At 43.9% G+C, this 16756-nt stretch overlaps 1 protein-coding gene across 5 annotated transcripts in view; it reads right to left on the reverse strand.

Annotated features, from left to right (window-relative positions):
- The window catches only part of LOC139277536 (extracellular sulfatase Sulf-2-like), a 383019-nt gene that overhangs the window by 107906 nt on the left and 258357 nt on the right, over nt 1–16756 (reverse strand). For all 5 annotated transcript variants that reach the window (XR_011596105.1, XM_070896109.1, XM_070896110.1 and 2 more), the window contains one exon: nt 12375–12614. Coding sequence is in view for 4 of the 5 variants with exons in the window: in XM_070896109.1 (XP_070752210.1) it covers nt 12375–12614 (240 nt within the window). In the remaining variant the exon portion in view is untranslated. The remainder of the gene's footprint in view (nt 1–12374; nt 12615–16756) is intronic.

Genomic DNA, 16756 nt, shown 5'->3' on the forward strand with positions numbered 1-16756 from the left:
CAGCTATGTAATCCGCCACAGACCGGGCACAGAGAACTGCGCAGATCCTCTCAGTCGGCTACCATTGCTCACCACCGGGTTGGAAATGGCACAGCCAGCGGACTTGCTTATGGTCATGGAGGCATTTGGGAACGAGAAATCCCCTGTTACGGCCCACCAGATCAGGACCTGGACCAGCCAGGATCTTTTACTGTCCCTGGTAAAAAACTGTGTCTTCCATGGGAGCTGGTCCAGTGTCCCAGTGGAGATGCAGGAAGCGATTAAGCCATTCCACAGATGCAAAGATGAGCTATCCATGCAGGCGGACTGTTTTTTGTGGGGCAATCGTATGGTCTTGCCCAAGAAAGGCAGAGACACATTTATTTGTGAACTGCACAGCACCCACCCAGGCATCGTGATGATGAAAGCCAAAGCCAGATCCCATGAGTGGTGGCCAGGCATCGACTCAGACTTAGAGTCGGGTGTACACCAGTGCAACACTTGCTCTCATTTGAGCAATGCACCCAGAGAGGCACTGCTAAGTTTATGGTCCTGGCCATCCAAACCGTGGTCAAGGGTCCATGTAGAACTTGCAGGCCCATTCCTAGGCAAAATGTTTTTGGTTATCGTGGATGCTTATTCAAAGTGGATTGAATTTGCAATAATGTCTATAAGTACATCCACGGCCACCATTGAAAGTCTGTGAGCAATGTTTGCCATGCATGGCCTGCCCAATGTCCTAGTCAGTGACAATGGGCCGTGCTTCACCAGTGCCGAATTCAAAGAGTTCATGACCCACAATGGGATCAAACATGTCAGATCTGCGCCGGTCAAGCCCACATCCAACGGCCAGGCAGAACGGGCAGTCCAGACCATCAAGCAAAGCTTGAAACGAGTGTCAGAAAGCTCCCTGCAGACCCGGTTGTCCCGAGTACTGCTCAGCTACCGCTTCAGACCCCACTCACTCACCGGGATTCCCCCAGCCAAGCTGCTCATGAAAAGTGCGCTTAAAACAAGGCTCTCTCTGGTCCACCCTGATCTATATGATCACGTGGAGGACAAGCAGCATCAAGAGAGTGTGTACCATGACTGTGCAAACTTGTCACGCGATATTGTGATCAATGACCCTGTGTTTGTGCTCAATTATGGACACAGTCCCAAATGGCTCGCTGGCACGGTCACAGCCAAAGAGGGGAGTAGGGTGTTTCAGGTCAAACTGACCAATGGACAAACGCACAGAAAACACTTGGACCAAATTAAACTGCGGTTCACCAACAGCTACGTACAACCTGAAGAGGACACCACCAAGTTTGACCTTCCAACACACACAAGTGACAACTGACATCACAGTTGACCACGAAAGAGAACTCATCATCTCCAGCAGCCCGGCAAGGCCGGCTGCCCAACAGCCCAGTGAAGAACTGACCAACCCAACCACACTAACATTTATACCAAGACAATCAACAAGAGAACGCAAAGCCCCAGATCGTCTCACCTTGTAAATAAGTGTATTGTTGACTTCACGGGGGAGTGATGTTATGTATTTACCCTTTGTAACCTTGTAACCTGCATCACACCTGTCCACCAGAGGGCCTACCTGTTGGAGTCCCAAGGGATCCCAGCACGGTATATAAGCAGGCCACCTACGTGCACTCTGGAACTACAATAAAGGAGCTAAGGTCACACTTGCTCATTACATACAGTACTCGGTCTGACCATTTACTATGAGTATAACAGTTAGCATGCAGGTACAGCAAGTGATCAGGAAGGCCAATGGAATCTTGGCCTTTATTGCAAAGGGGATGGAGTATATTTTCTATGTTTCTATGTTTCTATAAAAGCAGGGAAGTCTTGCTACAGTTGTATAGGGTATTGGTGAGGCCACACCTGGAATACTGCGTGCAGTTTTGGTTTCTATATTTACAAAAGGATATACTTGCTTTGGAGGCAGTTCAGAGAAGGTTCACGAGGTTGATCCCGGAGATGAAGGGGTTGACTTATGAGGAAAGATTGAGTAGGTTGGGCCTCTATTCATTGGAATTCAGAAGAATGAGAAGTGATCTTATTGAAACGTATAAGATTATGAGGGGGCTTGACAAGGTGGATGCAGAGAGGATGTTTCCACTGATGGGGGAGACTAGAACTAGAGGGCAAAATCTTAGAATAAGGGGCCGCCCATTTAATACTGAGATGAGGAGAATTTCTTCTCTCAGAGGGTTGTGGATCTGTGGAACTCACTGCCTCACAGAGCTGTGAAAGCTGGGACATTGAATAAATTTAAGACAGAAATAGACAGTTTCTTAAACGATAAGGGAATAATGGGTTGTGGGGAGCGGGCAGGGAGGTAGACCTGAGTCCATGATCAGATCAGTCATGATCTTATTGAATGGCGGAGCAGGCTCGAGGGGCCGTATGGCCTATTCCTGCTCCTTGTTCTTATGTTCTTGTGTTCCTATGCTTTTTTTCAGCACCACAAAAGAAAATTTTCTGAGGTTACTTTTAATATTAAATCAAAACTTTTGTAATGTAGAAATAGGCTGTTTTAAGTTGTGCTCTCACAATGCCAAAGCTAACATGCCTGTAGGTATTTTAGCAGGGAGTGTTTCAGTAATTGTCAGCCTAAGTCACTGAGCAAATTCAAAGGCTGGAGAGAACATTCAGATGTTTCAGTGTCAGCCAAAGGCCTAACACTTTTGTGGTGAATGCTCAGTGCAAATCAAGTACTCCATGTATGGGATCAATAGAAACATCAGCAGGAGCTCAGTAAAAACACAATGGAGGGAGTGGAAAGAGGGATTTTAAATACAAACTATAACTCAACATCAATAGGATATCTGATTAAAAAAATCAGCATGAGTTGAGATAACTAGAATCAATTTTTCCAGCTGAAAACATTTTTTTTAATATATTCTTTTTGATATTCATAGTTTCTGCAGAATTTACAACTACTTACGCTACCATTTGCAACATTGCCAGAAACAATTATTTCTCTGGACAAGAACTGTAACTGTATTATTAGTTTATAAGACCAGTAACTGCATTACAACTGTTTATAAGCTCAGTAGCTATATAAGATCAGAGAATGTAACAGTTAGATATCCTGTTTACACGAATTGTTTTGAGAGGTTTAAGGTTTTGCATTGTCCAGTCTTAAGGTAGGGTGAAAAGCTCGATCATAGTGATCGTACTGTTAAATATAGTAATGTCAAGTTGTTGTGTGTAACATTGGTGACTGAAGCAAACCTGGTAAAATAAGGGAAGATAAACTCTCCAATTAAAACAGCATTTCCACAAAGTATGCATATTGTTAGCCACTAATTTATAATTTTTTAGACTTTTGGCAGATCTGAGGAAATCAGGCTCTCTGAATTATTGTTTTCTAAACACTCTTGGGTCACACACCGTGGCTCTGAAATAAATCTTAATATTAATCAAAAAGTTAGTCAGCTATCTGGTATAGCTTTCTAATTATATTATAGTTTAAAAAAAGAAACATTTAGATGGTTAATTTCTGCTTACAGTGTTTTTCCTTTTCTCCTTAATTCTCTCTTCTTTCTTGTTTTCTTTCCATTTTATTTCTATTATGTTTACTTTGAATTCATTGCTAACAAATACAACCCAGTCTAGACCTTGATAACACTTGCCTTACATTTTGTGCCTCTCGGGTCTCAATTTCAATTTTTGAGGTTGAACGAATGCTGGAAAAAATGGACTTTCATTAGATGATAGCTGGCTTCAAATTCTATTTTGCAATCGAGTGCCAGAAATATGTTCACATTATACAAGGTCAATCTTTGATGTATTTTTGCATGGCAACCTAAGGAGAGCTATTGCAAGCCACAAAACTGTTTAACAACAACAGATGATTTTATTATTATTTTTCATAGCTGCCTGACCCTTACAGCAGAAGATAACTTGCCCATTGTACCATAAGGGATAATTATTTATAACAGATATCATCACTCTGGTTGAAAGCTCAATAGCAGAAATCAGGCTCATGATCATAAAATGTCACGTTATTTAATCTTTGGTTTAAAACTAGGAAGGTTGGGTGCTCACCACATATCAACAGGGAGCCAATTGCATCACAGTTGCTGTCTAGACATGAAAAATCAGCCAGTCTGTTTTCATTTTAGCAACATGTAGATTTCCATCTAGTATGGTATTCACAGACTGATTTTAGTGACGAACATTTATCAGAACATTTTAGAAGAGCTTAATTAACTGAATATTTGTGTATGATAAGGACACCAGGCAATTTTCTCATGGACACAGGAAATGACTAAAGCTTGGCCATTTTTCATAATTATACTTATCAATGCTGTGCTTTGTAATATTTGTAATTTTATAGAAGTAAGATCTTAATATCATCCCCTTGGCAAGACCAAGCCCTGAAAGATGTGAATATGACTGGACTTCTTGTACTGTAATTCCACGTGTCGACTTCCAGGTCTGTAAGGTTCAGCGACTCACCAGGAAAACTCGCCGAGCGATCAGGAAAACTATGAAATTTTATCTTTAACCATTTCAGGTTTTTCACTATCTGCTCCCAGCAGGGCCAGAATACACTGGCAATTCACCTATGGCCATGGTTGATATTTTAGTGCTGATGTACCGTGATGAAGCCAGTGTTTAATTCATAAAATAGTTCATCTTCTAAAAATGGAAACCCACAATATGCGACATTACAACTGTTGTTCATTAGTTCTGTCTCTGTGAAGAGGTGCCTGGGGCGGAGGAAGGGAAAGCCAGGATTGTTGGTCAAAAAGAAAATATTTTAGAATATACTAATGACTAAATCAAAATTATTTGAGAATAGTTTATCAAACCATTGCACGGTACCATGTAATAATTTATTCTACTTCTATTGTTTGGAATCTGTGTTTTTCTATCAGCATTAAGCCCTGAATTTGTAATCCCAGTAAAATGGAGTCTGTGCTCCCCTGTGACACAGGTGTTTGTGTGTCCTTAGCATGAGTTAGGGCCGCAGCAAACATTATGATACAAGGTTTAACCCCTATTTTAAATAGACTATCAGCACAGGAAGATTGCTTAGAATGTTTTGTCTGCAATGCACTTGGTTTGGTATTACAAAATCTGGTGAGGCAGCTGGTGGTAAAGAAAGGTGGCCTTATTTTGGGGCTAAAGGTCACCCTTCAGTAAAAGTACAAATACCTGAATGGAGGGTTGGCGGGGGGAGGGTGGGGGGTGCGGGTACAGTGGCTGAGCCAATGCCGTCACCTGGCTGCAAATGAGGAAGAATGTGTAAGTATCAGGAGCATTATGAAAGGGGGTCTACTCCTCACTTTTACACACAATTCCTGTGCAGTCCATTGAGCATGACACAAAAATAAAGTTGGGAATTGCTTCAACCTCTGGGAGGTACTATTTGAAGCATTGTGCACAACCATTGCCATTTTGCACACACTCTCATTGTACCTAAGCTGCATGGCACATTATTCGTGAAGAAAGAAAATAGACAGTAAGGGGTTCAGACCAAAGTGCTCCTCTACATTTAGGTACCTTCTTAGTGGAATCAGCCATTATGGGTTCTGGTGAAGTTATAGGTGTAGCCAAACTGCCTGAGGGGTCATTATGGCTCCATTTGTTCACCCGCTGTGAACTCTTCCTAATCTCAATTATGTAGCAAGCTTGGAATCCCCAAAGAACTACCCATCCTTATCTCTGCACGATACGACAACTACGCCAGCAGCAAATAAGATTATTGGCAGATGAAAAAAGAGAAAACGGAGGCCAATCTACTAAAATCAATTAATGCATGAAACAAAGTGCAGGAAATTGAGAAAAAAATGAATCTAAAATTCAGCTTTTTGAAGCATGCTTCACAAAAGCAAGACTCCCATGCACTCAGTTTTTATAGTGAGGCTTGTGCTATGGGTGAAGCCTCACCTGGTGATAAAAGGTTTGGTGGCTCCAAAATAAAAGGGGATTTAAATATTTAAATAAGGCTCATGATTAGTCCCCAAATTGCTTGTCGGAAATCACATGCCTGCAAATTGGTTAACCGAGGTTGGGCACCCAATTTTGTGTCACGCAACTGCTGCGTGTGAAGTCTTGCTGGTAGTGCAGTGCCTTACAAAATTGACCAATTAAAAATGTTTCATAACATGAACATAGTGTCCTGTTGTTTGGGAGAAACTCCTGCCAATGTTAAGCTATTTGGAATCCTATGTGGAAACTTTCAGTTCAGATCCAGTTTTCACTAAAAAGTAACTTCAAACAAGTCTCAGATGTACAACTTGAAGCACACACACTTTGTTCCACTAACACGAAGTTGATGGTATTCTGCCTACTGATTGGACCCTATGCGAGTTCAAATATTTACTATTACTGATTACACACCAAAAATGTATGTACTTTTCTGAGAGCCAAGAGATTATTACTTATCTAGGCTGGAAAATCAACTGGAACATTATAAATAAAGAGATGTAGGGGCTGAAATTGTACTTGCCTTTATTAGTCAAAGCATGGAATACAAGAGCAAGGAGGTTATGCTTGAATTGTATAAAACACTGGTTAAACTGCAGCTGGAGTACTGTGTGCAGTTCTGGTCACACATTACAGGAAAGATGTGATTGCACTGGAAAGGGTGCAGAGCAGATTTATAAAAATGTTACCTGGACTGGAGAATTTTGGCTATGAGGAAAGACTGGAGATGCTGGGTCTGTTTTCTTTGGAACAGAGGAGGCTAAGGAGAGACCTGATTGAGGTATATAAAATTATGAATGGCCTGGATAGAGTGGATAGAAAGGAGCTGTTTCCCTTGGCAGAGGGGTCAAAAACCAGAGGGCATAGATTTAAAGTAATTTGTGGAGGGAGGTTTAGAGCAGATATGAGGGGAAATGTCTTCACCCAGAGGATGGTGGGGGTCTGGAACTCACTGCCTGAAAGGGTGGTAGAGGCAAAAACCCTCACCACATTTAAAAGATACTAGGATGTGCACTTAAAGTGCCATAATTTACAGGGCTACGGACCAAGAGCTGGAAAGTGGGATTAGGCTAGATAGCTCTTGGTCGGCCGGCGCGGACATGATGGGCCGAAATGGCCTCCTTCAGTGCTGCAAATTTCTGTGATTCTATGATTTGCGCAGGGCCAGTTAGTGGCGGCGGCTGGCAATAAGGGTGCGTTAAAGGGTTTTCGCCCAGATGTTGTGCACAGAGCGCTCCCCCTGGAATTGCCCCCGGGGGTTGGTGGACAAAAAGGTGCCTGCGCTGTACCCCAGCGATGACGTCATCGCCATGCACGCCGACCCATTATCGCCCTGCGCCAACCCCTTTATACCCCGCAGGGGGAAATTGCCCCGCGGGGGCCAGGTCTGCACGGGGCAATGCCACTGACAGCTTCTTTTCATCTTTTTTGTGTCGGCTGACTTTTCGGCCAGGCTGCCAAAAGGCAAACCAGCACTCCCTTTTGGGTGACAGGTCACTGGCCCAGCCAAAACCCTCCCTGGTGGCCCAGTGGGGCTCAGATCACAGCTGCTTTTCCCTTTAAGAGAGGGGGAGGGACATTGCAACGCGGCGGCATGATGCGGTGTGTTAGCGATGTGCTGACATCATCAGCACAGTGCTGAGCTTTCCGTGCCACAAGCGCACCCCGGGAGCACCACAAGAATGCACGGTTACTGTCCCCACCACCTAAAAAGTGGCAAATCCGCACTGGCTCCACCGTTTCCCGTGCCGGCACAAAACAAATCACTAATTCAAATTATGCGCTGCAAATCTAGCACGGGGCAATTTCGGCACTATAATCTTTAGTTATTTAACCAAAATCTGCTATCAGTGAAGCTAAATCGGAGCCACAGATAGTTTATTAGTTTATATTAAGCCTTTGAATATGTTGATAGGACAGGTTGTTAGAAACTACAGCTCTGGTCATCATCTGACTGACAATACATTACCTGCAGTTAGTACTATAGGACACAACAAAACTGATACGTCCTTACTATACAGTATAAATGCACACGAGGCCCATGCTTGAGAGAAGGTCAGTGTGTGATCTGTCCTTTATTCCTTAGCACTCAAGTGCAGGAAGTGGGTGGAGCTTCCCCTTTTATATCTGAAGGTCTATGTTAGGAGTGTCTCCCACAAGTTCACCACCTAGTGGTCATTGTTCTCACAGTGTACAACTTAGGTCAGTTTATACATGGGTTACAATACTGGTTGAATACATGACAAAAACAAACAAAGGGATTGATCCTTTATAAAGATATTCATACTCGGCCTAAAGTTCATGGGGCCAAAATTCAGGGTTCGGATAAGGCCCATTACTGCCATTTTGCGGCGGCCATGCAGTGGAATCGAGTGGCCACGACATTGCAGTGGATTGGCCGCCACGATCCAAATTCAGGTCGGGGATTTTTCAGCCAGTCCCCACTTCTGCCCCGCTGCTGCCAAGTGCCCCAAGTGCACCGGCGATCTCCTACACCTCCATCCCACTCCGCGTAAACTTACCTGAAAAAATCCACAATCTGTCACGCGGTGCCCCCGACTGCTTTTTCTGTCGGTGCACCTTCCTTTCACTGTGTGAGCCACGGCATCGCAGCGGCCCCTCAAGGGAAGGGCGCACTGCCGCAGCTGCCGTGTTTTTTTTTGCCGACCGACTTTACGATCGGCCGGACAATTAAGGCGCCCGGTTCGGCCGAGCCGCCAACAGGCAGCCTGGCACTCCCCTTGGGTGCCAGGTCGCTGGCCCGGCCGAACCCTCCTTGGTGGCCCAGTAGCCGAAACTTGAAAAAAAAAAATTGCTGCTTCTCTGCCCTTTAAATGAGGGGAGAGACGTGGTGACGCACACGTGAACTGACGTCACCACCGCTCCGTCGCTGAGTGTCAGCGGCAGACTCGATTCTGTCCCAACTCTCGCCCCTCACCAGCACTTACCGACACACTTCCAACACCATTATGACCGACTTCAAGTCTGCTCGAAAAAAAAAGACGGTGGGCTAGAACCTCCACTTTTTTTGCATGCTTAACGTCCACTTAACGTCCATTTTACCACTGAAATGATGTATAACGCCCATATATCGCCCATTTAGCCACAAAATGGAAACTGACGGACATTTTTAGGAAACTTATCGGCAAGCGTTACTTAACGCCGGGAAAAAATAATACCGCCTGCCCACTTTTTTGGAGCGGAATCATCAGAATGGGCAAAATCAACGCCCATAATATCGCCCAGCGTTAATTTCCGCACGGAATTAACGCTGAGATTCAATAATACGGACCGCCCATTTTAATTTGACATAAAGAGCATATTTACCGAAACTAGCGGCCATGAGATCGCCCAACGTCACTTTAACCACCTCGCACACATATTGTCCACAATATCGCTCGCCAAAAAAACACCCAGAAAAAGTGGAACTAACGGGAACTAATCACAGCGTTATGGATGCCATGTTCTACATCACATGTCGCATCCTTTAAAAGGCTGCTGTGCTCCAACCGCGGGGGTGTTCGGATGTACTCTGGAGATCATTGGGGTTGATGTGAACATCTCTACAAACATCTTGACCATACAGTGACCGATTGGAATTTAATAGGTGTCTTCATCGGGACATTCATTCTTTGTGACCAACCGGTGGAAAACAGACAGCTATTGCAATGGGGCCTGTCTTTTCTCACCCTCTCTTGATAACCAATTACATGCAGCAGACTCGAGATCGCCGCAGGTATGCTCCACAGCATTATGTGCCCAATGTAAGACATGCCAGACTGATGAGGAGGACCAGACGTTGAACCCCCCCGCGAGTACAGGGAGAAGCAGTCTTACCTCGACTTGCCCGACACCACCTGCCTTCGGAGACTGCGCTTCCACAAAGAGGTTATCACTGAGGTATGCCAGCTGGTCAGGGAAGATCTGCAGCCTGCCAGCACCATCAGTACTGCACTGTCTGTCGAGGTCAAAGTCACCATGGCACTGTCGTTCTACACCTCGGGTTTTTTTCAGGCCACAACTGGCGACATTTGCGAATTTTCTCAGCACGCCACACATTGCTGCATTAGACAGGTCACTGAAGCCCTGTACGCACATAGGAGGGACTTGATCGGCTTCCCTATGACCAGGGAGGCACAGACTGAGAGGGCTCTAGGATTCTCCAGAATTGCAAACTTCCCCAAGGTGCAGGGAGCAATAGGCTGTCTGCACATCGCGATGTGGGCACCTTTTCAGGACGCTGAGGTTTTCAGGAACCACAAGGGATTCCATTCCCTGAATGTCCAACTGGTTGTCGACCACCGGCAAATTATACTGGCAGTGAATGCTCAATTTCCAGGCAGCATCCATGATGCTCACATCCTGCGTGAGAACACTGTATCTGACTTGCTTAACAATCAGCCACAAAGTCAATGCTGGATGCTTGGTGACAAAGGATATGGCCTCGCCACCTGGCTGATGACCCCACTGTGTGACACTCACACCGAAGCCAAGTGGCAGTACAATGAGAGCCACAGAGCCACTCGCAATATCGTGGAGAAAACCATTGGAGTGCTTAAACAGCACTTTAGATGCCTGGACCACTCAGGAGGCGACCTCCAATACCACCCTGAGCAGGTACCTCAATTCGTGGTGGTGTGCTCCATGCTGCACAACTTGACTATCAGAAGGGGACAAGAATTGCCTGATGAGTCTGACAGTCCACCTCACCAAAGAGAGGAAGAGGAGGATGAGGAGGCGGATGCTGACATCGGCCCAGACAATCAGGCTGATGCTGAAGCCATGCCCCCGCCCCCCGGTAGACCGCATGAAAGGGCCGGTGGTGACATGATAGCTGCAAGAGCCTTACGTCAGGAGCTCATCAATGATCACTTTGCCTGAAAGAACGTTGGTGTTATTTACAAGGCTGACACACTGCAGGTGATACATCAATGGTGGCCATCACCTTGGTGACAGTTAAAGTTTAAGTTGATTGAAGTTAAGTGTCATTATATCCTTTGATGTTAAGGAATCACCAGCGTATAATGCTGGGCCAAGGCGCAATAAGGTTTTGTTAAATAAAAACCATTTAAACTAAACATTTGTCTGAAATCATTAGTATTTATGTAAATACCAACCCTTCACCCCCCACCTCTACCCCTTCCCCTTCTGACTCCAAGCCGCCTGGCCGAGGAGCTCCTCAGGCGATGCTTCATTGTGGGGGGGCACCGGCCGAAACGCTGCTTGGACGGATACGGGAGAGGACGGTCCTGAGGTGGAACGTGCTCTGAGCCAGAAGCAAGATGTTGCTCCTGGCTCTCATGTATCGTTGGCAATGGGGGTGTGGCCCCTTGGGGTGCAGTGCCACACTCCGGGACCACTGGGAGCCCTCTGCCACCAGTGTTCCTGGATACCAGCTCCAGGGCCTCCACCATCCCTTCCACATTATATCCTACTTGTTGGACAAAAACTCAGTGGCAACTATGTTCTTGGTGCTTAGTAGGCTTTTTGCTGCTGGTGAATCTCCCTCGTGCCTCCCAAAACAGCCAAACAAGCACACACCACAGCTACACATGCCTTCAGTCCCTTTGAGCTCCCTCTCTCTCTGTCTCCTCTTCTGCGCATGTCATGATGACCCATGACCTCCTGAATTGCGGGAATCAAGCGTTGCAATGCTGTTGCTAAGGAAGACGACACTTTACGGCAGAAGGTCAATAAGATTTAACATTACCGCCCATTTCATATCGCTCGCAGTAATGGCCATTTTCAAAAATGAAGACTAAGTGCTTTGAGAATGGGTGAGGAGCCGGCGATCTAAAAACCCTTTTTTACTGCCCACACCAGAAATAATGCCCATTTTTGGGCAATACGAACAAAAGTGTAAAATCTAGCCCATAGACCTGAATATCGATCAAGAGTCGAACTCTTCTGAGATGGCAGTAAAAACACGTTAAAAATCGTAAGTGCGCCAGCTTTCTGGTGGGCCTGAATTTCGGCTCCCATGGCTTTACATGAGACTCTGACTTTATCACAGAAATGAGTGTGGAAGGAAATCGTTTAGTACATTCAGCCTGTGCCATTAAAGCAGTCCACTCTAATCCCATTTCTGTGCTCTTTCCACATACCTGTATCCTTTTACCAAGGGTGAAAAACGATGAGCAACCTTTCAGCTCCCTTCTGACACATTTTTGATTTTAATTAAACGGAATTAGATATTTCCTGGCTCGAACATTATTTATTCTTCTCAAGTGTGTTCATTGTTACTTATAGCTATCAACTTGCTTACCATAAATGCTGTTTAATCACTCTGTTCTTTAGTTCTTCCATTGAAGTGTCATCACAGCTGAAATATTTCTACATTATTACTTCTTTGAATGAACACAAAGGCTTTTTAAAATAAATATCTAACTGCTTTAAGATTTATCAAGAATACCATAAAAGAGGTACAATTTCCTTCAATAGCATACCTGTCCTATAACCAGTGCTATTCAGATACACAGCAAATGTCCGCTGTTCATGTGTGGCCTGCCAAGAGGAAGATGAGCAGTTCTCATTGTTGGTGTAGGTATTGTGATTGTGGACATATTTCCCAGTCAACATAGAAGATCTTGAAGGGCAGCACATGGGTGTCGTCACAAAAGCATTTGTGAAGTGGGCTCCTCCTTGTTCCATGATCCTCCTCGTCTTGTTCATCACTTCCAAAGATCCTGAAAGTATTGAAATTGACATCATCATTACTCTGAATTAATGTTCTTAACATTATCTACAATGCACTAAGCTTGGTATGTCTGTGACACACACATAATGGGTAATTTTGACTTTGGGTGATTGCGTAAATGTTACATTTCCAAGAAATGGAAATGAAAATCAGGAGAGATGTACGTATAATGGGTGACTGAATCAATATTGCCATTTTACATTATCACCCAAAGTCAAAATTTAGCCCCCTGCTTTCAGCATCACCATTTCATTCATACCTCTAGATAGCACTTCAATAGGATTTGCCAATCATCAAGTGAGCAACAATGAGCTGACATGGGTCTCTAGTCATGTCTGCAATTCTAGCTCTAACATGCGATGGAACTTCGGAGTCTGCAGATCTAAAACTAAAATTACAGTTTCTCTCCCTAGATACAGGTAAGTACCACTGCCCGCTAATCTCGCCCATTATATTTTCCTTTAAGTTTTTAAATTCTTCAGTATTATTTTTCCCTGATGGCAGAGCTATGTTTTGGCATTTCTAGATAAGATTGTCTCTACATGTGCCCTATCGGGGAATCCAGTTCCCCACCACACCCCTCTCTTTATTAATGCTGGTGTTTACACCATGGCATTTGGCCACCTCGTGCTTGAACATATTCCTGGTGAACCGTTTCTAATCTGCCTTCCCTCCGTAGGCTCCAGAAAGGCTATTCCATCTCCTTCCTTGATGATGCTTCCTTCACCCAGCCCCGATCCCAAAGATGTTCAGGCCCTCTCCCCTCCTGACAACCCAATTGCATAGCCACTTTAAAAAAAAATTGCAGGGCTACCTGGAAAGAGCGGGGTATTGGGACTAGCTGAAGTGCTCTTGCAGAGAGCCGGCACAGGCTCGACAGGCCAAATGGCCTCCGACTGTGCTGTAACGATTCTATGATTCTATCACTTGTCCATTCCCAAAAGGCTCTGCAAATAATATTAGCCTGTTTAGTAACACTGTTTATTGGAATAGCATTTACTTGTGACTTTACAAGGTCAGTAAACCAAAAGGTCTGTTTTTACTGAAATCTATTATCATTCTTGAGGATCTAGGAATATTAAATCATGATGGTACTCAAACCAAGAGCTGTGGAATCTGAAAAATCGTTCCATGAGTTTAACTGCTGCTGCATTTGCAAAACTAAAAATCTGATATTTCCTTACTCCTGCCTGCATCATCTACATTCTCCTTACTCCAACCCACTATCCCATCTTCATCTACTGCCTCCTCTATGCCCTCTTCTCTCTCCTTCCTCCCCTCTAATTTCATTGCAGAAAAGACTACATTTTGTCTTGACTACACTTTGTTTCAACTCCCCAAGTGCAATGTGAGATAGTTAGATTATAAAAATGCATATGTGCCCACATTTGCTTTCTGCTGTCATGTCATACGTCTCGGTCATATTTAATTCTAGGCGAACTAATTCTAGGCAAATTTATTGCAGTGATTGATGTAAATGCAAATTTCTTCTAAAAACATTAAAAGTGAAAGAAAGACAGTAATTTGAAATATGAAAAGAAACTTTCCCAACAGACAATAATTTATTAACACAGCAGTCAGAATATCTGTAACCTGTAACTTAAAAATTAACTTTGCAATCATATTTTGAAAAAAAGAAAGCCGTAAGTTTCATCCTGGGTTCTCATTTACAGCCTGGAGAGCAATTAAATTCTGAATGATTTCAACCTGTACGGTTCCTGCAGCAAACAATTAAATTCTTACAGTTACACTTTATTACAGATGCAAAACAACTTTAAGTTGTTGGGTGCTTCTGACCTGTACTTCTAACCTTCAGCGTTGAATTAACAAGCATCTTCCAATTTGCAAAGTCCACTAACGAAACAACAGTTAAACAACAAATAACATATCCCTCTGTTTGCTTAATAATAATTAGCCATAATAGCCTTAAAGAAGTATAGTTCCACTAAGCAGAATAATACATTGTACATTTAATGGTATAACATTCCTGTCCTTATAAATGCTTATCATCCAACTCAATGATAAGCAAAAAAATGTCACAATTCAGATGTTACACTGTTGAACATGCAAATGTCTACGTCACAGTTAAGAAAAAGAGAATTGTACTGAGAAATCGCTCCTCCAATAGAAAATAGATTCTGAATGACTCCAAGAATAAAACAAAGAAAATCAGACTGACCTCCAATTAAGCTAAGGATCTGCCCCAGAAAAATTGATTCAGGAAGGCAAAATAATTGCACCTTGTGGCATAAAGGATTGTACTATTTTGCACTTTAGTAGCCAATTAATACATCAATTATTACAGGGTATAATGGTCTTGTCCTTATAATACAGAGTATCCATTACTTACTGTAAGAAGTTAATAAGACTGTATTATGCGCAGATGAATAGAAATCAAACATTCACAAGCAAGCAATGGGTACCAAAATATGGACTTACTACTAATTTTAAAAGGAAGGAATCCCAGTTGGAAAGAAAGAGAGGCTTTTATTTATATGGCATCTCTCATGTCTCACAAAAATATCCCAAAGCGCTTCACATTTTGTAAATTGTTTTGAGTGCAGCCATTTATTGTTACGCAGAAGAATGTGACAGCCATTTTGTGCAGAGCATCATCCAATAAATAGTAATGAGATGAATAATTGGCTAATGTATTTTTGGTGGTGTTAATGTGGGCTAGGGACCCAGGAGACCTCTCTCCCCTTCTCTGAATAGAGCCATGGGATATTTAATGTCTTCCTGAACCGCCAGAATTGGTTTAATGCCTAATCTGAAGGAGAGCAGCACTGACAGAAAATACTGGCTGTGCTTTTCAGTTGGTAAAATGTGCTGACAAGGTTCAATTTGTACAGCATTGAGCCCATTATTGGCTTTAGAATAATAGTCATGGAATGAAGGCCAAGTTCTTTCACACACAATCACATTAGCCCAGCTCCAAAAAATTGTCACATTTAATAATTGAAAATGTGTTGAATTTCTTGCTCAAATTATTCTGTATCTGATATAGGAGCAGATAATGAAGAAATATACTGGGCTCTTAAAAGTTCCCGAAGTAAGCAAACTTATAAGAAGTTTAATTTTATGTTTCCTTGCATCTTAACAACATTTCACTGTAATCTTATGGAGCATCACAGTGGAGGGAGTGCACAGAACTCTGGCAGCTCTTCACCTACTTTTCAAATGCACAGGCAGGTCCTAGCACTTCATTCTGTATTACAGCCATTCCCGTCAATTCATGTGGCCCATGAAGTGTGGTAAGGAACAAACACCAAGCATGCAACCGCCACATGTTCACAAACTCCCATAAGGCAGCTTAAGATTCTCGTCTCCACCTACTCTTTGGCAATAGCTCTTTGCAGGGCAAGGTTACGTATGGCGCATCTGGTTACAATCATCTTGAAAGAGGAACAAACAGAGAAAAGTTCCAGCTTCTATTTTCTACAAGCACTGAGTATTCAGTTCACATTTCTTGAGACCTTAATATGATCACAATTCCACGTGGAACATAACGGGACTGCTCATGGATCCTCTATGCAATAAAGGAAGTTATCCTAAATTTTGCATAACAAACTTAGGGCTAGAAATTCAACTCATTTGCGCTTCCTGTTAGTGTCCCCGGTGGGGGGAGGGGGCAAATGAGTTACCGACCGGGTGCAGCGCTGCTCATGACTCCCATCATATTGGGCGGGAGTTTAGCTGTGGCGCTACGGCTTTGAACCCTGACCTCCTGTGCCCGGAGATCATGACATCATCGCCACAGCCCCGAAATTGACTTTTGCCCCCTGCGGCAGCGCCGGGCGAAAACACCGGCAGCTGGCCGCGACGAAAATCAAAGGTGAGGCGGCCGAGTGAAAATTTTTTTAAAACGTACCAGCTTATTGGCACTGCTGATCTGGTTTCTTCGCGGGTTCCTGACCACGAATGCTCAGCCCGGCAGTCTGCTTCGGACACAGCAGCACTGCGCGGCCCAGTGTGCAGTGCTGCTGAGGCGTCTGCCCAGTTAGCGCCCCAGGAAGGAAGTGGAGTGCTTGATTTAGTGTTCCACTTCCTTCCAGGCTCGGGAACACAAATTTCTGGAGAGGGGCGAGACTTCAGCGCCTGACGCAAAGTCTCATGCCTCCCAACTGTTGC

The sequence above is a fragment of the Pristiophorus japonicus genome, chromosome 12, assembly GCF_044704955.1.
Source record: "Pristiophorus japonicus isolate sPriJap1 chromosome 12, sPriJap1.hap1, whole genome shotgun sequence".
Lineage (NCBI taxonomy): Eukaryota > Metazoa > Chordata > Chondrichthyes > Pristiophoridae > Pristiophorus > Pristiophorus japonicus.